At 40.3% G+C, this 24,317-nt stretch overlaps 2 protein-coding genes across 7 annotated transcripts in view; one reads left to right on the forward strand and one right to left on the reverse strand.

The window, feature by feature from the left end:
- Window positions 1-2,391, forward strand: part of LOC125460934 (hemagglutinin/amebocyte aggregation factor-like) — a 28,359-nt gene extending 25,968 nt beyond the window's left edge. Inside the window, exons 6-7 of the mRNA XM_059652227.1 lie at window positions 1,073-1,225; window positions 2,269-2,391. Of these exons, the coding sequence (XP_059508210.1) occupies window positions 1,073-1,225; window positions 2,269-2,314 (199 nt within the window). The 3' untranslated portion in view covers window positions 2,315-2,391. The remainder of the gene's footprint in view (window positions 1-1,072; window positions 1,226-2,268) is intronic.
- Window positions 2,392-11,846: 9,455 nt separating this feature from the next.
- Window positions 11,847-24,317, reverse strand: part of LOC125460906 (lectin-like) — an 81,632-nt gene continuing 69,161 nt past the window's right edge. For all 6 annotated transcript variants that reach the window (XM_048549112.1, XM_048549114.1, XM_048549115.1 and 3 more), the window contains 5 exons: window positions 22,208-22,301; window positions 20,270-20,574; window positions 17,568-17,705; window positions 13,212-13,323; window positions 11,847-11,982 (listed from right to left, as the gene is read on the reverse strand). In XM_048549112.1, coding sequence (XP_048405069.1) covers window positions 11,906-11,982; window positions 13,212-13,323; window positions 17,568-17,705; window positions 20,270-20,574; window positions 22,208-22,277 — 702 coding nt within the window. In that variant the 5' untranslated portion in view covers window positions 22,278-22,301 and the 3' untranslated portion in view covers window positions 11,847-11,905. The remainder of the gene's footprint in view (window positions 11,983-13,211; window positions 13,324-17,567; window positions 17,706-20,269; window positions 20,575-22,207; window positions 22,302-24,317) is intronic.

Below are 24,317 nucleotides of genomic sequence, written 5' to 3' on the forward strand. Positions count from 1 at the left end.
CTCTCACTCTCCTGTTGGTTATCTAAATATTCTTTACAAATGTATTACTGAGTGAATACATTCATAGCAGCAATGGTGCAGGATTACTGTTGGCTTCAAGTTACCAGATTGAGTTCCAGGAAGGGGAAGGCCACAGTTGTTTCACATTGTTCTGATACAAAATCACAGAGCTGAACTGTTAACTCTGTTTCTCTCTCTTTGCAGAGGCTGTCTGACCAGCTGAGTTTTTTTTCAGCAATTTTTGTTTTACTTTGAATTTCCATCAACTGCAGTATTCTACTTTCCCACACTGAAGTCCCCTCACCTTTAATTACCTTTGTTTGCTGCTCCTCTCAAGCTGGGATTTAGGTTGTCCTGTAGTTTGAGGAGCAATATTGCCTCTGAGGTGTACAGCAGTGCAGCAGCTCGGAGAACCCACGCCTTTGAATCAAAGGAACATCCTAATTTCCAGCTTCCTGAAGTTGCTGCTGTGCACATACCATGGAATTCTGCACCCTGGCAGGAAAATTTACAAGGAATATAGGTTGGCGGCACATTCATCATCCTCAATTGGACAGAGAAGCAGGCTCTATGTCAATTCAATGGAAATTGCAATGAAAATCCTAATGAATCACTGTATTCCCCTTGGATGGCTTCAAAATCGATCTGTTCCAAGTTCATGGGGCTGGTATGCTGAAGGTAGCTCTGGACAGGGATTTAAAGTAGGAAGGAGACTACAACGTGCATCCTGTCCTGGAAGTGAGCGCTTAAGAGTGTGATAAATGATATTGCAAGTGCCAGTTGCTTTATTACTGTCCCTTTCAGAGGGAGGTGCTGTATTCCAGCTCACTGCTGCTTAGGGAATAATCTGGTACTCCAGCTGGTGTCCATCCTGCAGTCAGTAAAATGGTGTCTCCCATCAAACTGTAAAAGCTCACTGCATTTTTGACAATTGATGCAATCAGAGCAATTTTAGATTTTCGCTTCTGTCATTTATGTTATCATATTATTCCAATGTGGAACTCCAAAATGGTGTCAGTATTGTTTCTGAAATGCTTGTCACATTGCTGTTTTACTGCTTTATCTTTCTCAGGTGGAAGTTCTATTGCTGCCGTGTAAGCAATGCCTGCAATGATCAGTGTTCCTGGACAGACTATCTCAATTATTTTGATGACTACTTTAGTTGGAAAGTTCCAGACTCGACCTACCTTGTGGGGGTTTCCAGCTATCACGATGACTACCGAGAGTAAGTAACATGCAGCTTTTCAAATTTTCGTTCAGAATTTCCTTTGTGTGCATTAAATGGACTGACAACACATGAAGATGGAGTCAAATGAAACCAGGATACACATTTCCAGAGTTTGACTACTCAGCTTGCTAGGAACACAGAGAATGGGAGAACTTATACTGTGGTAACAGCAGGCCAGTCTTAGGTCTATAAGTTAATATCAGCTCCAGCCACCTACTCAAATACTTTTGAAGAAGGGGTCTATTTGTATTGTGACACAAGGAGGAGTCCATGATGTTGTAAATATGGACTTAAGTTTAGACATTGTTCTCTCAGAAATAAACAGGCATTTGATGAAGGGTCTAGGCCCGAAACGTCAGCTTTTGTGCTCCTGAGATGCTGCTGGGCCTGCTGTGTTCGTCCAGCCTCACATTTTATTATCAGGCATTTTTCCTTCATGTTTTATATATTTTTGGAGTCTGCAAATCCAGTGGCATAGAAACCAGACGTTACCTGTTGCTGCAGTCCTTCAACTTGCATATTTTACTGCTTAATGCACAGAAACAGCACAATCTCCAGAGTGGAATCTATTACATATACTTTCTTGTGAACAGTGCCCCATTGCACATCAGCACATTGTAGCTGTCAATGCTCGGTCAGCTCATCTCCAAGTTATAGAACTTTCACCTTCTAAATATCTTCCTACCAGTAACCATTATAATAGATTTGCCATAGCTCCTTTTATCTAATTGTGAAGGGTTTCTGGGTAGTTTGCGGGCAGAAGCACGGAAGGATTGAGAAGGCACTGTCTCGGTCTCTTGATTCATTGAAATGTGATGTGGGATGATGCAGACACGGTGGAGTTACAGAAGGGAGACTGTGGCAGCGATTTGAAATTACAGTCCAGGGTCTCTCTAACTTTATTTGCAAAAACACCTCTGCACAACCTGAACTGCAGACCAGAGAATTGGAATGGATGAATCTGGAGAGCATTATAATCTAGCTGCAACACACTGCTGGGCTATTAATAATAACCATTTGTTTTCTATATCTAACTACAGGGATCGTCGGTGGAAATACATGTATTGCACCCAAACGACCTGTTAACTCAGTGGAGGACTGCAGGAAAACCATTCACCCATACCAAAACATTCATTATACAAAAATATACTGCTAACCTCAAAACTGAAGAAAATTTCAAATAAAGTAAAGGCATGACACTGAATAAATAAATTCTCTGACTAATTTTCATTTTGTGGAAGAGAGCTAAAGCAAGCAAGATAAAACAGATTACTAGGTAGGAAATGGAACATTTTACACATGGTATCAGGAAGAAGTATTTCTCGCAGGAGGTTACTGGCTCACCCTGTCTGTGCCAGTTCTTTAAGTGACCGGTTCACTTAGTGCTATTCACCTGCCTTCTTTCCCTAATCCTACTCATTGTTCCTTTTGAAATCACCATCTGCTTTGTTTGAATGCCTCAATTGAAACTGCCTCCACTACAAACTCTGGCAATGCATTCCTGCTCCTAACTACCCAATGTGTGAGAACATCTTTCATAATGCAACTTTTGCTTCATTTACTTATTATTTTAAACCTGGGAACTACCAACTCTGGGCCGGTAAAAGTGAGTTAGTCGATGCTAGCCAAAATGGTACCTTAACCACAACCTCAGAACTCTTATGTTTTGTGCAAGTCTTTCTGTTTATTACACTAGCAGCCTTCTTACTTTCTCTCAGGTGAGAGACTGACAGTGAAATTGTAAATTATAAACACCAAAGTTTGACACTTTTTCTACCAGTGGCAGTCACAGAGTGCTGAGTTTTGAGAAAAATATTAGAGGCAGCTGAACTGGAACAGTGTTCCTGGTTTGTGTGAGGCTGCTGAAAACTTTGAAACATTTCAGGTGTGAATTTACATGAGATATTAACGTCATATTACGATATTAACGTGACTGTCTTAAAACTGGTTTGCTGTGATAGCGGCATTATAAATTTCTTACCTGCTTTTCAGATAAATGGTTTTTTTTCACAGTTTTGAGTTATTTCTGTCCATCTTATTCAGAGTACATTGTCTTCTACATTTTAGGTAACTTTAATAGATTCTTACAGCCCCAAGAATGTTTACTAATCTGAAAATTATGTATATTTTGGTTACGTTCTCCCCCAGCAAAAAATTGGATTTTTTATTCAATGTTTTCCAATGGAGGTGATCAGGATTAATACCCTGCTAGCTGCTGAGAAGATGGACATTGATATGTACAATCCTGTGCCGATATTTACAGACTCTGCACTGTTGGACTGAAAATCCTGTGATAAGTAAAATTTGCACATAGTGCAAGAGTTTGTAAAACAATGCATGTGTATTTGAATTTCCCTGAGTAATGGTAAAACTCTCAGACCCTCCAACTAGAAATGGATGAAAGTGTCTTCAAATTTGCTCAGGAAACCAGCCCAGTAATTCTGCTCATTGTGTTCTGCACTAACCACTTTGGAGGGAGGAGCATCTTGGGGAAAACCTCTAGTTTGAATGGATAGTCACAGTGAGACTTTAGGATGCAGCTACAGCACTGTCTACCCTGTCCCCTCTTATGGGGAGGGTTTTTGTTTCTAAAAGCCCCAGTGTCTGGTTGTGTCAACTGTGGCTCCCTATGGTTAGATGAGAGATCCTTCCTAAAAAAGAAATTTGAGGGTTTCTTCGGTGTTTCAAGGTGCTTCCTTTGGCCTGGTCCCTATTAATGATGACCAGTTGCAGCAAAATAGAGGTTGGTGCATTCACTTTCACATTTCACTGATCTCAGTTTCAACAGTGTGTGAGCTCCCAGCAAGGAATTTCTTAAACAAAATCCAAAATTGATGGAAAAACTCCACAGGTCAGGCAGCAATCAGTTATTGTTTTGGATCCAGTGACCCTTCTTCAGTCACTTTTCTGGAAATTTTGGATTTTGTTTCTGATTTTCAGCAATTGCAGGTCTTTATTTGTTTTTAATTAAGGGATTTCTTACATATGATCCTATTTCTGCTCCATACCAAGCACATTAAAAACTCTCAAAAATAACAGATCATTTGACAAAGGTTCTCAATCTCCCTGGCTGACTTATGGTAGCAGACTTGTAAAACATTTGATTCTGACCTGGTATTTTTCTTTGCCAGACAATAAAGCAATCACCTTTTTAACATATTTAGCATAACATCATGTCATTGCATCACATTAGAAAGCCTTCACACAGTTGAAAACATTAACTTTTATTGAACAACAGCAAACACAAAGAAAGAACAAACTAAAGGAGCTGCATTGGTTTCTTGGTGCAAGCCACAATCATTTGCCTTTTAAGCAATGACACATTTACAGTCAATGCATGATCACTGCTCCCGGGCATTGGAACCGGGTGTCAGTTATAGTGTGTGGCTTGTTGTATCCAATGGTGCACCACTCAACTGTGTTGAAGGTGTTTCTTCCGCTCCCATTCTCCAGCAGTTCAGTGTGTCTCACATTCCCTCTTTGCCTTCTCCAGCTGTGTAAAGCACAGTATGCTGGGATTATGTAGCATACTCTATCTAGGGTGTACTGCTAACTCTCCAGAAGACTGATACAAGCATTAGAACCTCGTCTTCAAAAGGTCAACCATCTATATCACAATGTCACTGATAGAAGAATGGGCTGCATTGTATCTATGCTAGACCTTAGTCAGGAATTTCCATTAATGGAGTCAACAGCCATGGTTGTAGACATTTGTCCTTGTTTCTCAAGACAACAGGCTTTTGAATTTAACCAGTCAATTTGAATCAGGCACTTAGATACAAAAACAAATTAAATTTAAATCTGATGGTTTTGTGATGAATATACCTTTTCGATTCTTCCACCATTTTCCTATCATCTTATTAATTCCCTGGACTCACCCCTGATTACCAAATCTCACTTTAGTTATTCTTTTACAAGCTTGTAGAACCTCTTATGGAATCATGGAATTCCTACAATGGGGAAAGAGGCCATTCAGCCTATCAGGTCTGCACTGACTCTCTAAACAGCATCCCACACAGACCCAGGCCCCACCCTATTCCATTACCCTACATATTCCTCGATAGGAAAGTGCAAGTTTTAGCACAGCCAAGCCGTGTAACCAGCACATCTTTGGACTGGGGATGAAACCGGACCATCCAGAGGAAACCCCCACAGACGCTGCACTATAGGGATTCTTTGAGTGAAGAAATAGAGAGCAGTGCTGTTTGAGTTGTTCTTCAGGCTGGAGGAAGGTTTATAGTGAAATTTCCCAGAGATCAGTGCTGGGACTATAGGTTTTCCTGATACTTATTTATCACCTAGACCTTTGAGTACAGGGTAGTTTCAAAATTTGCAGATGATTAAAAAACTGTTGATGTATTGTGAACCGTTAGAGGGATAGTGTTTAACTTCAAAGAACATGGGCAAGTTGCGGAGTATGTGAGCAAGTGGCAGCTGAAACTTAATTTGGAGAATTATAATGGGATTTGTCTTGATAGAAAAAATATACCACAGACAATATAAAATAAGGGTAGGATGCAGGAGCACAGGGATCATATCTAAGAGCACATTTTTCTGCTCCCAGAGGAGACAAGAATTGTTTTTATTCATTAATGGGATGTAGGCATTGCTGGCTGGACCTGTATTATTACCCATTCCTAGTTACCTTTGAGAAGGTGATTTTGAGTTGCCTCCTTAAACCACTGAAGTCCATTGCCATTGGAGAGAATGTTCCAGGATTTTGACTCAACAACACTGAAGGATATATTTCCAAGTCAGGACGGTGAGTGGCTCAGAGGATAATTTGCAGGTTGTATTCTCGTGTACCTGTCAGCCTTGCCTATCTAGGTGGTAGTGGGTGTGGATTTGAAAGCTCTGTAAGGCATCATGGTGAATTTCTGCAGTGAATCTTACAGATAGTACACAATGTTGCTACTGTGCATCGCTGGTGGAAGGGCTAGATGTTTGTGGATACAGTGCCACTCAAGCAGCTGACGTGTCCTGGATAATGTCAAACGTCTTGAGTGTTGTTTGAGCTGCACCCATCCAGATGGGAGGGGGGTGGGGGAGTATTCCCTATTTTGTAATGTTATTCCAAATTCCCCTTTTGACTTTTCCTCACAACTGAATGGCCCTGAAGAAGAGTCATAGCAGACCCAAAGCAATGTTCTTGACTCTTAAGTGCCCTCTGGGCAATGAGGGATGGGCAACAAATGCTGGCCCAGTGATGCCCTCATCCTGTGAAAGAATAAAAAACCTTGGCTTTTCTAGCCACAGATGCTGCCAGACCTGCTGAGTTTCTCCAACATTCTGGATTTGTTTCAGATTTTCAGCATCCTCAGTATTTTGATTTCTGCCTTTTTTACTTATCAATATACTTTGATGACAAATAAGGCAAATGCTCTTTTACAATTGTAAACAAAAATTCATTTTCCCATTCCACAGCGAAGCTATAACTTTTTGGTTTCTTTGTAAATATTCCAGTTTCATCATTCATCATTATTGCAAGCCAGGGAATTATTTTTTAGCTAAGATAACAACCAAGGCAGCCCTAATGATACACACCTACAATTGAGTACACACCTTGGGTTAGAGATGTGCATTAGAAATAATAAACGACCATGCATAGAGGCTACTTGTTAACGAAGTCTTAAAACTGTTGATCTCAAACATCATTGACACATACAGATAATCATAAGTTTTAGATGTGAGTCTGGGAGCTGCTTTTTTTTTGTACTCACTTCACCTTGTAGTTTGTAACATCACTGAGCTGCTGCTTACACTGCAGGTCAATTTCTGCATCCACACATCTAGAACAGAGGGCACCAGAGATCACTTCTGTAGTCACAATTTGGTTTGGGGCTCCTGGTCAGCTTGCATTGCTCAGATATTGGATGTATGTGTGCGGCAACATGTCCCATATTACCTTTGTTGTGTGTGAGCTCCAAGCATGGCAGCGTTTTCTGGGAGGGGAGATCATGCTAATCGCCACGTGTGTTCAGCATAGAGGGAATGTGCAGGCTGTATGAGGGACTGAGACTGAGGCCAAGTGTGAAAGATTCTCCAACCGACCACTCAAATGCAGCCTATGGATTGGAGAATTTATCTCAGGCCGTCCTAAGCCATTCAGCTGCCCTTCATTTCAATGCCAGCAGAAACATTCATGCAGGTAGTGGGCATTTTATTGGAATCAACACATTTGTTTATCTGGGACATGACTGATTTTCTTTTCACAAGAGCTCACCAATTCCTCTCTTTCACCTTTAATCAGAGGAGTCAGGTAGTGAGGGCATTAGCATTCTCAGCCACCCCTCACTTCCCACAGAGTACAAGGTATAACTGATTGTACCCACATAGCAGTTAGAGTGCACTATCATCAGACTGTTGTTTTTGTCAATAGAAAAGGACTCCAGTCCTTAAAAGCTGAGATCATCCGTGTCCACAACAGGGTGACAAAGTAGGGTCTTGTGATGCAGTGGTAGTGTTCCTATCTCTGAGCCTGAAGGTCCGGGTGCATAAGTCCCATCTGCCTTAGACATATATCATAGAATGCCTGAACAAGCTGATTTTGAAACAAAAAGATAATGCAAGTCCATGCTGAATATCCAGTGAGCTGCCGTAACTCTTACTTCACAGGTATCAGATCTTTTCACTGCCAATTGCCTTATGCAAAGGTGGTTGCTGGATGACAAGAGATACCTCTCAAAACATGTTTGACGATACCTCTCAGAACCCTTAAACTGGTACTGAAGAGGTGTACAACACAAGGGCCAAGGCAGATCAGACCATAAGCCTCCTGACAATAAGGGTATGATACCACCATCAAACAGTGCCCTAGGCTGAGTATCCGACATCATTATGCTGTTATATGCCTGTACAATCTCAAATGTCAAACAGATGATGTCTTAGCAGATGAGGAGACGCAAAAGTGACAAGCTTTGGGGAGGAAGCTCAGGGTGACTATTTTGAGTTGGACCAGGATAACTAATCAAAGAAACAAATTAGAAAGGGAAATGAATGACTCAGCCCGAGACACCAGAGTCAACCTTACAGCAACCTACTTCTAGAATAACAGAGCTGCACTGAGATGTTCCAGGTCTGTTATGTTTCCAATTACACAATGAATGTCAGTATTCTGCTTCCTATATATTCAACATTGATCACTGATTGAAAGAGATTTTTATTTGCTTTATTCATCCAATAAAATGGTGAAATTTTGTTTAACTCTGGCTCTGATCTCTTCAGCTATGGAAAATATAATGTGCATACGCAGACCTTGCCGTAGACCAGCGCTAGCACATCAGCACTTACAACATATTGAGTACTTACACGATCACACACTCCTGGTTGATTGGCTAAAATAATCATTGCATCAAAGACATATGAGTCACAGCAGAATCTGTGCCTCTTGATAAGTACAACAAAGTTGTCCTGCATTCTTCAACTGCTCCTTATGTACCTTGTCTCTCACTACCCCTGTAGTGCTGTAAAGTATTTTTACTGTATTCTTGCAATACCTGATTAGCCTCATTGATGTCACTGCCACTACTTTGGGCTATGAAGTTTTGAACTGTTCATTCTTGTTGGTTCCACAAATATGAGATATTGACATATGATCTTGCATTGCAAATGGCAATCCCTTTAATTTTCTTTCATGAGTTTGAGACGCCCAGATGTGGGACAAATGTTTCTGTCCTGGAGCCTGAAGATACTTGATGGATTGCAATGTTGCTCCCAAATGATGCATGTGCAGAGTGGACCAACTGGATACACCATAAACCTGATTCTTCTCCAAAATGTTTCATTATCAGTTTCCTGAGCATAATATGAAGCTTATTGACTGCCATCTCCACTAAGGATGTGTGTCTCTCTCTGAGGTGACTTCTGGTCAGCTACTTTGCTGATTGTGAGAGATGTACAAGATGCAAACAGCAGTACACCATTTGATGTTGCAAGATGCTCCATACCCTTCATTTCTGATAGCCTGGTATAATGAGACTCACGTAATAACAGTACAGGAATGTCGATAGCTTGAACAGCCTTGCCAGTGAAATGCTGTTATAAGGTTCTTCCTTTATTCAGCTTCCCAATATGCCTAGATGCTGCCCTCACATCTAGAGCTGGGCTGGAGTGAGTCTACTGACTACTATGACTCAGTGACTTTGTAGAATTGGTCAGGCATCTGGGTGCTTTGGGCTTAGAAGGACAAGGCCAGCTGAGAGGCTCCTGCACAGGTATAGTCACAGCATTCTCAGCCTCAGCTGCTGCAGGCAATGGGGTCACTAGCAGAGAGGAGATGGATAGGCAGGGCACTGGTATAATGGCCTGAGATTAAGCTTCCAGGTGTATGACTGTCATTCCTACTCCCTGTAGGCACCTTGTGGCACCTCCCTGTCTCCTTCAGAGATGGGGAACCTAAGGTGAAGTCAAGGTGCCTTCACACTATCTCTCCTTGTCATTTATGGAGTGTAGGTCCAAGGGTGTATCCAGCAGAAATTGAGAGCTCTGGTGGACCTGGATCCCCAAGGTAACCACAATTGTTTCCATAGAGTTTTCCACGTGCTCATATGCCAAAGTCACTGCAATAATCAGAATGTGGACAGGCCCCTTTAACTTCAGCGCTCCAATCTAGTGCGGGCCTCGTATATCCACTCAAAGTTAGTTGGTGATGATGCACTATAGCAACGGATTGTCTTCCTGTATATCTGAGAAAAACGGGCCACCGTGTTGCTAGTTGGCTTTTTGGGACACTCCTGTCTCACCATCATTACATGGACATCCCTGTCTTCCTTATTCAGCTTAGTTGCCTGATACTTAAAAAGATCCTGAATCCTTCAGTCGGCCTGGACTCTTTCAGCACATTAGAGATTGACCCTCTCATACAATGAGAGAAAAAGAAGGATTGGGTGTGATGTCATTAGGTGCTGGAGCTCTTTGTGAGCAAGTGTGGCTGGGTCTCACCAGTGAATAGGTAGGAAGCTCAGTGCCCATAGTGGGTGAGAGCATTGGGCAGTTGTAAGCATTTTATTATGAACATGGTGCTGAGTGTTGCTGACAATCATTCCACTGGTCATTTTCTGTTGTACTACACTAGAATTTTCTCAAAAGGCTTATCTACACCATCCGGGGCTGCTGCCTGGGACCAGGCTGGATAGGCCTCTTGGTACCCTCTGCTGAGAGAGGATTTCCCTTCTTTCCTGGACAGTACTCAGTAGAACCTCTAAGCATATGTCCATGAACTGTGTGATGAACTTCTATTTATTGTGTGAAATCTTCAAGGGTGTTAAGGGAGACAACATAAGCTCCTGTGAGGCACCTGCCTTTCAGTAAGTTGAGTGATATCGATATGGTCCGTAAACATGGCACCAGAACCTTTGACTCTAGGAGGTCTTGCCATGGGCAAGAACATCCTGCCTACTTGCCCCCAATGCATGCAACATCTTGATGCATATATAATGAGGTAAGAAGTATGTAATCACTTTCCCCAGACCATGGTGATGAACCCTAAGACCACTATTTAACTGTGGCATGGAAAACCCCACTTGTGACAAAGCACAAAAGATGGCAGGACAGGTACAGAGATTGATTGATATAACATGCAGAAACCTAGGATATATCAATATGGGCACAGAATACAAAAGCAAGGACATTATGTTACATGTCTATAAACTGCTGATTCAGCCTTAAGTCGAGTGATACTGGGTATGAGAATCCCGAGCACTACACTTTAAGAAGGATGTGAAGGCTTTAACAAAGAGGCAGAAAGGATACATCAGATTGGTTCTAGGCATGAGGAACTTCAGTCACTTAGAAAGATTAGAGAAGTTGTGGCTGTTCTGCTTGGAGAACATAAGGTTGGAGGAGATTTGACAGGTATTCAAAATCATTCGAGTTCTGGTCTAGTGGGAAGTCAGCAACTGTTCCCGTTGATAGATGGATTAAGAAACAAAGGGTACAGGCTTCAGGGATTCAGCAATGAAGAAATAGTGACATAAGGAAAACCTTCTTCACATAGCAACTTGTTAGGATCTAGAATGCACCAAACTGCCTGCAAGTGGTAGGGGCAAGTGAAGTTTTCAAAGCTGAATTGAATCCTGATCCGCAAAGGACAATGTGAACACCTTCAGGGAAAAGACAAAGGTGAATTGTTCCTTCAAATGTTAGCACAGACAGGACAGTTGAATAGCCTCCTCTGCGCTGTAACTATTCAGGTGACTTCAACATTATCAAGTACAATTCTTTGAGGTGGAGACGTGTTGACCTCAAATGTTATTTTTGATTCTATTGATGGATCGTTCCTGACCTCAGTTATTAATTGAATGGAATAGTTTTAAACTATTACAGTCTAATCCTCTGAACAGTGAGAACTTTCCATGACTTCTATATTTCATTTTTCTGAAGCAATGATGTTCGCTCTGTTAGATTGAGGTTTTGGCACAAAATAAAGGTATTAAGGCAGTCGATAATATTTGTTGAAATTATGTTTGAACAACAGTTGGAAAATACTCAGCCTTCAATGTGAAGTCCTTCTATGCTTTAAAATACTGTCTTAACTGGACACAGCGTGATGTTTTACTACTTTATTTGATTCTACAATTTCAAAAATGCACAAAAAATGCAATTCCAAAAAGTGACCACACATGCAAAATGGCATTATACAGAGATTGGATTTGCCCTCTCTGGATTAATGCCACATTTTTATTTGCAGGGTAAAGCATATGCACAGACAAAGTTTAACTCTTTACTACACTCTTCATCCGTCCAGAGGAAATAACCTGAAATAGAGCACATTATAGAATGTGAAATATACTTCAAGCAGCCTTTCATTTTCCATTCAGTAGACAAAGCTTACAGTAACTGTAATGATGTTAATACTGGCGTCATTAACAGGATTATTATACAAGAGATGGGAAATGTTGAGATAGACGCTGGAAGTAGATCCTCCCACTTGGTTCATTTTTTCTACTCCTGAGTCAGAATGTTTGCACAGTAAGGCCAAATGTTTATTTTTGCATTGTTCTGGAATCTGGAGATATAGATAGCTTTGTTTTCAGAAGTAAATATAGAAGCCACCACCAACCCCACACACCAGCTTGAGCTACTAGCTATAGAGTGATATTTACTAACAACCTGGAAAATTACCCAGTTAAAACTTCAAGATGCCTTTCTCTTTTTGGAAAAAGAGTGATGGATTCTGAGTGACTCAAGCTGCAGACAAGAAGCTAATGCTATTGACTGAAAACAGAAGATCAATGACCTCAACTGACAAAATATTAATGAAGATGTTATACTGTATTATACCGATATAATTTTTTCAATGGTCTTCAAAATATGCTTGCACATCTAATGTAGGTGTGAGTCATTTTTATCAGCACTAGGTACCGGTTCCTTCTGACATTCAGGAACACATGAAGAATAAAGGACAGAGAAAAGACAACTGGTGAAAGTGGCTGTCCCATATAATTTTTATTTGCAGGGTAAATACAGCTTTTTTGATGAAGGGTCTAGACCCGAAACATCAGCTTTTGTGCTCCTGAGATGCTGCTTGACCTGTTGTGTCCATCCAGCCCCACACTTTGTTATCTCGGATTCTCCAGCATCTGCAGTTCCCATTATGTCTGCCCCATATAATTGTTTTGCCTTATCTGTCACAGTACATATACTTCCATTCCTGTCCACAGCCATATAAACTCCTAATAATGGCAAAATAACAGAATCAAAAATCCCAAGCCAAATAAGGAGGCCACGTTAGCAAAGATATTTTTTCTATATGATCGTAGAATGCTGTTATGGGATAGATCTTTATAACTTTATAATTTCTTTTCTATAAAATATAAACACGCATGAGACACTGTTGTAAATGTAAAAGCCATCTTTTATTTGCCAACCTCTGATACTTGTGGCCGGGGTAGTTCGGTGCAGCTTCAACATGAACTCTTTCAGACCCATTACCTTATATATTGTAAAAATTAACATAAGGCAACATTTTGTAGGGATAACATACCTTTACGGTCAAGTACCACACAATTTTGGTGTCCAATCAGGTCAGAAGGTTCTCCTTTAGACCATGCTGTATGATCCAGTTTTGTTCCATCAGTCCAAAGGAAGTATCCTTCCTGCATTAAACCAGAAACCCATGCTAAACATTGCATGATTATTTCGAAAGAAAATTTTAGTTATTGAAATGCCCAGGGGAAGGTTGATGATGTACTGCTTGGCATGGACAATGGAACATGTTGGGTATCATGTGTCTTTGTTGTGCTTGTTACTAACCTTGCAATTCGTCGCAAGGTCAGTGCATTTAATTAACTAATGATACTTTCAACATTCATGACATGACGTCTTCTAACAAACAGGTTTTCAGGTAACCAGCCACTCACAGCAGGTTGCTACCCATGTTAAGGATGCCCTGCTACTGAGATAGAACTTGGCTGAATGTAAGCAATGGTGGAGCTATTCTTAATGGTGACGATGAAAATGAATCACACTCTATACCAAAGAGATGATTCAGAGCAGGTGAGAAAAAGTAAACACCATCTTCGCCATGGCTAGAGCTTGGGAGCAGGAGAAGATGAAATTGGCTGAGCTATAAAAGTTTACCAAAACTGGTGTGGTAACATCTTGGTTATCAATTTTACCATAACTGTGCTTCAGTCTAAACTTGGGTGACATTACAGAATTCAAAAGCACTGCACTGCCAATCTTTCATGTTCTGCTTAAACGCACTGGTGGTTCACTTTGTACAAGAGAACCATGTAGAGTGGCCAAGTCAACTTGTTTTTCTTACAGTCTCATTAAAAAAAAGACAAGTACAAAATGCGCTGCCAAAATGCAGTACATGAAAGTGTAATATTAACACAATCACTTAATGTGGCTCGTGATCTGGAGGCACATGTGGCAAATACTTCTGTTATTTTTGGCTTTCCATCTCACAACCCTTTTATCCCACATATCTAACTACAAAGAAAGTTTGAATTCAAGTTGTGGCCCCTTACGATGCAAGCCTGGACCCCTTTAGAGAAAATCAAGGAGATTCCAGGCAGGATGAATTTGAAGGACTAAGTTCTTGACTGTCAAATTGGTTTCTACTCCTGTTGTCACAGCTCATCAGTTCATTACCTTCCAATGTAGGCAGATGTTGCAAATTGCATCCGAACAAACTATGATGGTTTGAATGTAAGCTTCAGTTTTAAGAGTGGTTTTACTGGTGACATTGTAAAATATAACATTTTGTTTCTTTATGTTCCAAGAAATGACAGTGTTGTTTCCACTCACAAGTACCTTTGGAAACCATACAACATATAAGAAGAATGTATGTCTACATCACCATACATTAAGAAGAAGGCCATAACCAACTTCATGGGCAGTAAGGGAAGGTCAATAAATCTCAGTCTTGCCAGCATTGCCAGATCCCAGGAATGGTGATTTTTAAAAGACCAGGGCTAACACAGAGAACATTGCCACATAGAAATGTAGTTTACACAGCTGTCTGAAATATTCCAAAGTTCCACTGCATCAATGAGAGGAAAGGAATGTTAAAATCATATATCCCAGGCCACATGCACTTGCACATGCAGCATTGGTCCATCCTATAATACAAATTTGTAATGGAATTTGGAGATGAAGTAGAAGCACAACTGTAGCTTTGAGAGGCTTACTACCATGGTGACACCAGATGTACATCTACCCCAGATACAGGCCAGAATATCTTTCAACAGCAATGGAGACTGGACATTGAGACCAGACTTTTGCCATGATGGAGACTAAATACATCAAAAATTTTAAGTCTTGCACCAAATTTGGTATTTCTTATTTTAATGGGGGTGGAGTTGGGACCAGGCTATGGTTCACACAAGCACATCATTCAAAGGTAGCTGGCCATTTAAATGATGAGCTTCCTTCATTCATTTTAGAATCCCGGGTGTCTGGAACTCAGAAAGGGAAGAGTAGACTAATTAAGATGAGATCCATCCTCAGTGCCTTTCTCTCTGATGGCCAGATAGCCCTTTAGAGAACTGAGATGCCCCAATGGATATGGATGCAGGACACCTGAGGGCCAGGTATACATTCAGGGGTGGGGGTCAGGGATCTATCAAGGAGCAGAGTTCAGGTGCCCTTCGAGGTTTTTACCCATGAATACCGTCATGTGTACAAGGCGCACAAACCCTGTGGAACTCTCCAACATGTCAGGGAGTGTAAAGAGCACCAAAATGTTATGACCTGAAGAGAAGTGTCAATAACTGTCAACATCTGTCAAGTGTGTTTTTATGAATGAGTGCTTTTCATGGTATAGAGTTGTCTGCAAAATAGAACTTTAAGTAATAAAACTTTATTTGTCTATCTTTGCGTTTGTGGATAGAAGGTGCATTGACGTAGAAGGTGAAGGAGAAAAGGATGATTGGTGGAGGAGTTTCCTGAGCCATGGGAACGGGTGGGTGGGGTGTGGGAGGATAGAGGGGCATATGGTATAATGAGGTGTTTGATGTGCCATGGCGGGTGGGTAGAAATCTTGTGTTGGGATTCTTGCGGCATGGAAATATGTCGTGTGAGGAGGAGTGTGGAAGGAGTGAGGAGTTGTGGTTGAAGGAATATTTTTCTGTTTTATTATATTATTTTAATTTGTGGTCACAGGGTTGGGGTCAAGGCAGACTTCCCTCCTAGCCTGCTTCGGGAACCTACTGCTTCCACAGCTTTTGCTGGGTGGCCTAGTCCAACTTTCAAACCAGCAGCAACATGCCACCCTCCACTCACTAGCTCAGAACAAAATTGGGGAGGCAGATTGCAATTTTTGAAAGTTGTGTTTGCAGATTGGAGATTTCTCCCACCTCTGTGTGCCTGACCAGGAATGATAATTGAAGCCTTGTATTTTGCTTCTTTTTCCTTTTTTCTGACTCTGGGAACTGTTGCATTGAGGAAATTCCATACTGTAATGTGGACTAGCTTCATTTTAATGAAATTTATTTTTGTTCAGGAGCTGGGAAATATGTGGTCTCTGGTAATACCTTGCCTTGCCAAATATGAGCCATCAACATTTCCATGAGCAAAAGTAAGCATTGAAACTGCTGAAAATCTCAAATGAAAACAGAAACTGCTAGAATTCTCATTAGCTTCAACAGTATCTGTGGGGAGCAGCAGAAATAATGCTTCAGGTCAATAACCTTCATCAGCACAGTTGCACAATTGGGTCTAGGTGGAATGTTAAATTGAAGAGGTTTTTGTTCCATGATTTCCTTGGTTAACAAGGAGAACTGGGGCACTGTATGTGTGGATGATCCTGTTGCACCATGAAAAGTGGATCTTATTTGCATATTATCTGAGCATTTAATGTTCACTTAGTGCTGATGTACTGTCAATGAGTGCACATGGTGATTCCTATGCCTCAATTGCGCATTTTGTGGAATTGCATCATCTGAAATGCATTAGCGATGGGGACAAAATGTGGTGTAGTGGTAGTATCCCTCTCTGGCATTTCTCTGTTTCTGGTAGCCTTAACGCTTGTGTTTTACCTTTTCTAACCTGGCTCAAGATGGGATGTGTAAATAGTCAGTTTTACATTAGGGCTCAAAAGAACAGGGCCGCAACTGCAAGCACATGGAAATATTCGGACATTTTCCACCTTCCACTCTTTTCTACTAAGTCAAGTTGCCATAGTCATACCAGACCATTGGGCTGCTCCCTCATTAGAGGCTGACAACTGGTGGTGATTTCGCCTGAGTGTCAGCCTAGAGAGAGATTGAGAAGGAGCTGATATGGGCATTGAACCAACACTGTTGGCATCACACTGCTTTGCAGACCAATTGTCCAGTCAATCTGGTTAAGAAGGTAGTTAGGAAAGGGCATTGCTGGGTGCTGGAGGGTAGATGGGGTCTGGTCATGGGCATTATGTTGGGATGAGCTAAACCAATCCCCTCCTTTCTACTACTCACCCCTTTATAATCACAAAGCTTTCTCTCCCCCCTTACCCACAACCCACACATGAGACGTTCCCACTCTCTGGATCACCCAATACTTGGTGTTAATTAGAGAGCAACATAACTTGCTTCTCCCATTTAAATAAACTTGGCATTAAAATGGCTTCAGCCTCTTTAGTAACACTCCACCACCACCAAACAAATACGCTGCTGGTAGACTCTGCTCATTAATACCCCACCAGTCACCCACCTCAAAACATATTCTGCATTTGTGTACTCTCTTGTCTATTTCACACAATTGCCTCCAGTCCTAGATATCATGAGGGATGGACTATCATGTAGAATAATGAAAAATATCAAAGCAAAAAAATGAAAACATAACCAATTATAATGTTGCCTGGCCTTATTGAGTAAATCCAGAGTTTGTTGATTTTATCACTATTACTTACTTTGGTAGCATCAGTGAGGCCAATCCAAGTTTGTGGACAATCAAAATATGATTCCCTTATTATGTCAGTAACAAACAGATAGTTTAAGCGGCAGTGTATAGAGGCAAGGTGACCGGAATACTCTTGTTGGCAAAACAGCTGAAGGAAAGCGAGACATTGGCATTGTATTAATTGAATATTGGCAACATTTCCACAGCTAGAGTATAAATAGTATAAAAGCTTTTCAGATGAAAAAAAAATCAGCATTTGTATCAGAGATAGTAGGAACTGCAGATGCTGGAGAATCTGAGATAACAAGGCGTAGAGCTGGATGAACACAGCAGGCCAAGCAGCTTCAGAGGAGCAGGAAAGCTGACATTTCGTGCCTAGTCCTTTCTTCAGAAAAAAAAAGACGAAAAAATGAAAAATGATGTACAATGATTTGCTATTCTTGTGACCTGCTAACTTTTCTTACCAGTTTTATGCCCTTATCATTGCAATTGTACATTGCGCTTACATTTTTAAAAAACTGTCCTTTATTACTTCCCAGATTTGATGAGCATTTTCCATTCATTTGTCGAGTAATTTTATTTTCTGAAGAAGGGTCCAAACCCGAAACGTTAGCCTTCCTGCTCCTCTGATGCTGCTTGGCCTGCTGTGTTCATCCAGCTCTACCCCTTGTTATCTCAATATTTGTATCCTTGTTTTCTGTCCAAATTAAAATAATAACTGTCTATTTTTTTAAAAAAATATGGCAATTGTGAGATGAAAAATGCAGAGGTCCTACGAGTTTCCCTTCTTCCTTTCCAGTTGGCACACAATAGAAAGGCACAGATTTTTAACAGAATAGTGATTCCCATTGTTTGAACTTCTGTCTGTCCTAATGTTTTTCTGCATTTCTTATTGTTTCTTCCAGGGTCAGCTTCTCCAGAAAAGCAGAGCCTAGCACCTCTTGAAGAGCTCCATTACAGAACTTTGGCATCAGGGGATGTCCCCTTTTATCACTTGCTGCCTTAAGGTAAGATTAAATATCTGAAGGGGTGGCAGGTGGGTTAATGAGTTGGGAGTTAGCCAGGTCAGGTCAGGAGGGGTAGCTGTACTAGGGGCTAGTCAGCTCAAGTTGAGGAGATATTCAGGTGGAGGGGTCAGTCAGGCAGTAAAGGGTGGTCTGGTTAAGAAGGTAGTTAGGAAAGAATGTAGCTAGGCACTGGAGGTTAGATGGGTCTAGTCGGGGGGGGGGGGGGTTGCAGATGACTATGTCGTGTTGAGAGAAGTAGTCAGTGTTTGGTCAAGTGGGCAGTCAAGAGATAGTCAGGTTGATGTGGAGAAGGTCAGAGGAGGAGTCTGGTGGTGGGCAGAGGTAGGTAGACAGAGGTAGGAGAATAGCCAGAGGCTCAGGGGGTAGTCAAGGGCTTGTTATGGTGTGAAGGAAGTCAGGATGTCAAAGTGGGAGTTGGTTCTTCAGCGTATAGTTAACTGTCATTTCGCCAAGGTTTAAACTGTCTAACATTTCCTGGGTAATTTCAGATAAGTAGTGCAGATCTGTCTGAGGCCTCCTAATGAAGCTTATGGGAAATAGGTGACTTCTCATCAGAATTCAAACTTCCTGGGAGATTCCCACGGTAGTCAATGCATTGGAACTTCCATGGGGTTTTGATATGAATCTTGGATCCTACATTTAGTCTCTGACAATACAGGAATAAGAAAATCTGGGCAAATGATTAGACAGTTGTTGATCTGTTGTAACAATCAAGCTCTTTTAATTAGACCAACAGGCCTAGAAAAGTATGAGGAAAATCCAGTGATGGAAACCTTTGAGGTTAATGTTTAACATAACCTCTACCCTGCTGTGCACTACACTTACCAATATCTTGGGTCTTCAAATTACCAAAACATTCAACCTCGAAATATTTGCTTCTGAAAGTAATCAATCAAATTTTCATCTGAATAGATGCTAAAAGCTTCCGTTGTCTCATTAGGGAGTCTGTTCAATAGACTAAACACGCAAGTATTGTTTCACTGTTTAGTTATGAAGTCGAACATGCAGCTACCCCCAGCCCTAAACCCCACCCCAAACCCACGAAAAACCTTCAGGTCTGGTAGTTCCTCCTGTTTTGGATAAACTGAAGTAGTTTGTGGTGGCTTACATTATCAATTGCAGAGTAAGACTTCAGTTATGAAATGGGCACAAAACTATGACTGATTACAGTTTCTTCATCACAGTATCTGTGGATAATATTGGTTCTGTTTTGAAATGGATCACAATGTATTGTCTTTAATTATCGCAATATCATATCAATTACATGTAAACTACAATGATTTGCTATTCTTGTGACCTGCTAACTTTTCTTACCAGTTTTATGCCCTTATCATTCCAATTGTACATTGTGCTTACACTTTCAAAAAAAATCTGTCCTTTATTCTCAGCTTTGATGGGCATTTTCCATTCATTTGTCAAGTAATGTTTTTCACACATGGAATCCTTCCAGGTTTTTTTAAGCTGTTAGACATTAAGTCAAGTTACTTAATACTCCTTTTGAATTTTTTAAAGCTCTATCCCAGTCTTTCTGAAATATGTCCACAAAGCTCTATCCTCCATTTATGAAAGTCCAAACTCCCTAATAAGGAAATGCTACATTTTTAGACTCAAACAACAATCGTTCAAAAGTCATTCCAGATCCTTCCCTGATATTCTGTACGATAAAATGGTGGGAAAAAAGTACCTCTGCACTGGCAAAGTCCATTTTGTGGTAGATGTATTTGTAGCAGACATTATTGAAACTATTGAAACCTTCCCTACAGGGTCCTTTGCAGATTCCCCTTCTGTCCTTACAAACACGGTTAGCAGGCAGGCTGTGTTTTTCGGCAGGGACAACATCCAGTGGAACTGCTTTGTCTGGAGGTATATAAGTTTTATCATACTTTCCTGAAGTAGATTTTTTTGAAACAAATGGCCAAAACACATCTTTCAATGCCGATTTATATCCATTTTTAGGTGGATCGGTAGTTTTCAGAAGTGCCTCACCTCCTGAAGAAATATGTAAATAGTTAGTGTTTTCAGTGTAGCAGTCTTTGCATAACCTTATGACATATTTTCTTTTTCTCCTTGAGACTCTTATTCATTGATAATTTCAATAAATTTTGTATAACTACATATAATCGTTTGACATCATTCTTCGGTTATGAACGTGCAATGAATCCCTGTACCTTTAATCTAGAAATGCCTCAAACAGTAACTACACAAGTTCTTGTCAGTTTAATGGAAAGGCCAGACATTATACACTTTCTTTGCTAGAAAATAAATTTCAGTATTGATAATCAATTGATGATTTACTAGTGAAATAGATCTGTGAAATCACAGAATCACAAATGTTTATACTTGAATAAAATTTCATTTAACACATGGTGCACCAGTCACCTTTTTAATACAGCAACCCAAAATTAATCTCTCAAGTCTGCTTTTTCCTCGTAATTTTGATTGTCAGTTCTATTTACTGTCAAAACATGCCATGTCTTAGATAGTCTAAATTATTCTATGACAAAGCAATTCAGCCTCTATTACAAGGAAGTTATACTAACTTCTCTTCTTCTTAGGGGCAATTTTAAATTCATGGTTGTTGGTGATCTTTACTTAAAGAAAATTTGAATAATTTCAATCTTTTGTATTATAAACCTTCACTAAATTTTCTTTTAGCAATTTCTGTTCCAATGGAAATAGTCCCCATATTTGGGTCATTCCTGACTGTTAAAGATTCTCATCGTTGTGAATCTAAATTATTCACTCTCTAAAGCCTAAATGTTTCTTCATTAAATGACATTCAGAACTAAACATAGCATTCTAATTGTAGACCATTCAATCTAACTAATCTGCACTGGTGTTTTCTTGTCTGTGAACTAATTTTCTGACCATTCTATGAGAATCCTTTTAACAGAATACCATATGTCTGAACTTTTATAATAAGGCTTCAGTGTAATAGCTTACTGAATATCTTCTAAACATCTACGTACATCATATCAACTGCATTCCCCTTATGCATCCAATTGGCTATATCCTTGAAAAGATATATTCAAATACAAATTTGTACAATGTGACTTGCTTTCAATCTTTGAAATTCACATGAATCACTAAATACATTAATTACACAATTTGTCTTCCTGATAATTTGCACAGCCGAGCAGGAAGCCTGATAAAAGCTAATGAGTTATTGATTAAATACACGGTATGATTTATACTGAATGATGTGGAATGAAATGATTCTGGGTCTAACATGAACTTTTGTCCTTTTGCTCACCTCAGCTGAGCTGCTATTGATGTGAGTTTAAAAGAAAGCATAGACTCTTATAGAAGGTAAGATTGACTGTGAAGTGTGAGTACTGTGTCTTGGCTGTATTTTCTATTCCATACAAGCTTTGCTTATGTTTGAACAAGCCATTCCTAAACAGCAATAACAAACAAAAGAACTAGGAGGAATGCCGATGAAGGTTGGGACTTGACAACCAAGACCAAATCAATCCTGCGCAACTCAAGATTGTGAGCCTGTTAGTTATCCATCTTAAGTGCAGATAAAAATGCAGAAATTGAGATTAATATCATAGTTATATTGTGAACAAGTGTAATTCTACAATCTTAAATTAATCTACTGCATTGAAAATTAAATTACCATTGCTGTATATGTCACCGCCTGCAGCTTCCGTCAAGAATATCTCCAGAAGGACAATAAGAACCAACATGCTGGTGATGTTTGCTTTCAATCACTAAACAAAACACAATGAGCAACTATATTAACAAAAGAGAAACAATATTAACAAAGTTCATACAAGAAATCTTACCATTACCTTAAACCTTTCAGTCACTGTACCAAGTCTAATTGCCACCTATGCTATATTTATAGTAATGTTCATTCTATTCCCAACCTTATTTGCAATAAATTAATATCATTTTGGAACCAGCCCTTTTAACCACGTAATTTCATGTTTAACATCAATGTGCAGGAATCCATTATTAAAATGGCATTTGGACAAATGAGAGAAATCCTCATTGCCAGTCTTGGTCGTTTCCAGCTCAGTGTGTAACTCACAAAGAGCCAAGTCTAAAACTTAATCATTACTTGTTCCTCTGATTTTATCTGGTCTCACAAGTAAATCATTGCTGTTATAAATCCCATGCCTAACTGTAACTGCCACTAATGCACTCTCAACATTTAGATGACTACAGAAATATTGCAGGTGTTGAAGATATTTTCATGTAGCTATTCACATTTATAAATGAGTAAACATGACAACTGTTTACAAATACAATTACTGAATTGTACTGAGTCCAGCAGTTAAACAGGGTGAAACAAACATTCCACATATCACTGATAAAGCTCAGCAGGTCTGACAGCATCAGTGAAGAGAAATCAGAGTTAATATTTCAGGTTTGGTGACCCTTCCTTAGAACTAATGGTAGCTAGGACAATGTCAGTTTTTATGCAGGAGATAGGGTGGGGGAAGGAGGTAAGGAGTAAATGATAGGTCAAGATAGAGTCAAAAGAGAGAGAAGAACAGTTGAACAGACAAAGGAACAAAAACAAAGTTGCTGGAAAATCTCAGCAGGTCTGGCAGCATTTAAAGGAGTGGATAACAATCTGGCTGGGAGAGTGAATGAAGACTGTTAGTGACTAACAATGGGTGTGTGCAAAAGCAGACTTTGTGTTCAGAAGATCTGGGACATAGGAGAGTCCAAACCCTAAAGTCATTGGCCTTGATTTTGTCAGGAAGGCTGCAGAGTCTGCAAGTGGAAAATCAGGTGTTCTTTCAGCTTATGTTGAGCCTCGCTGGAGCACTGCAGCAAGCCTAAGAGAGAAATGCTGGCTGGGGAACAGGGTGGTGTGTTGAATTGGCAGGCAATTGGAAGCTCAGAGTCATTTCTGTGGGCAGAACATAGGAGTTCTGAGAAGCAGTCACCCAGTCTATGTTTCATTTCCTCAATACAGAGGAGAAGACATTGTGAGCAGCGACGCAGTAGAGTAGATTGCAGGATGTGCAGGTGAAGGAGAAGGTAAATGGGCAGGTGTTGCATGTTCGGTGGTTGCAGGGGAAGGTGCCATGGAGCTGTGGGCAGAGGGTATTGGGAATGAGGGAAGAGTGGACTGGGGAGTCCCAGAAGGAAGGGTCCTTGTGGAAGGCTGACAAGGGAGGGGAGGGGAATATTTGCCCAGTGATGGCATCTCCATGGAGGTGGTGGAAATGGCAACTAATGATTTTCTGGATGTGGATGCTGGTGGGATTGTAGGTAAGGATAAGAGGAGCCCTATCGCTGTTGTAGGAGGGAAGAGAGGGTGAGGGGGGTGAACCATTGACTTTAGACAGATGTAAACTTCAGAATCGTATGTTCTAGTTTTAAAGGTGATATATTCAACTATTTCAATTCTTCTGAACAAAAGAGAAAAGAATAGTTATGAATTCTTCTGTCAGCTGCATAATTAATGGTGCAGCAATAGAATCCACTCCAGAAATATATTCCAGCAGCCTATTTCTTATGTTAAATAGATAGATAGCTTGATGTGTTTGTAACACAAGCCCGAATGTATATACAGATCAAATGCAAGCTGTTCCACTGCTAAATGTGTTGTTGTAATAACTAGCTAGGATAGTGGATGGTCTAGTGGTATTATTGCTAGACTATTAATCCAGAAACCCCGCTAATGTTCTAGGGACCCAGGTTTGAATCCCACTGCAGCAGATGATGGAATTTGAATTCAATAATTTTATTAAAAAGTGTGGAACTCA

The sequence above is a fragment of the Stegostoma tigrinum genome, chromosome 18, assembly GCF_030684315.1.
Source record: "Stegostoma tigrinum isolate sSteTig4 chromosome 18, sSteTig4.hap1, whole genome shotgun sequence".
In the NCBI taxonomy this organism is placed as follows: Eukaryota; Metazoa; Chordata; class Chondrichthyes; order Orectolobiformes; family Stegostomatidae; genus Stegostoma; species Stegostoma tigrinum.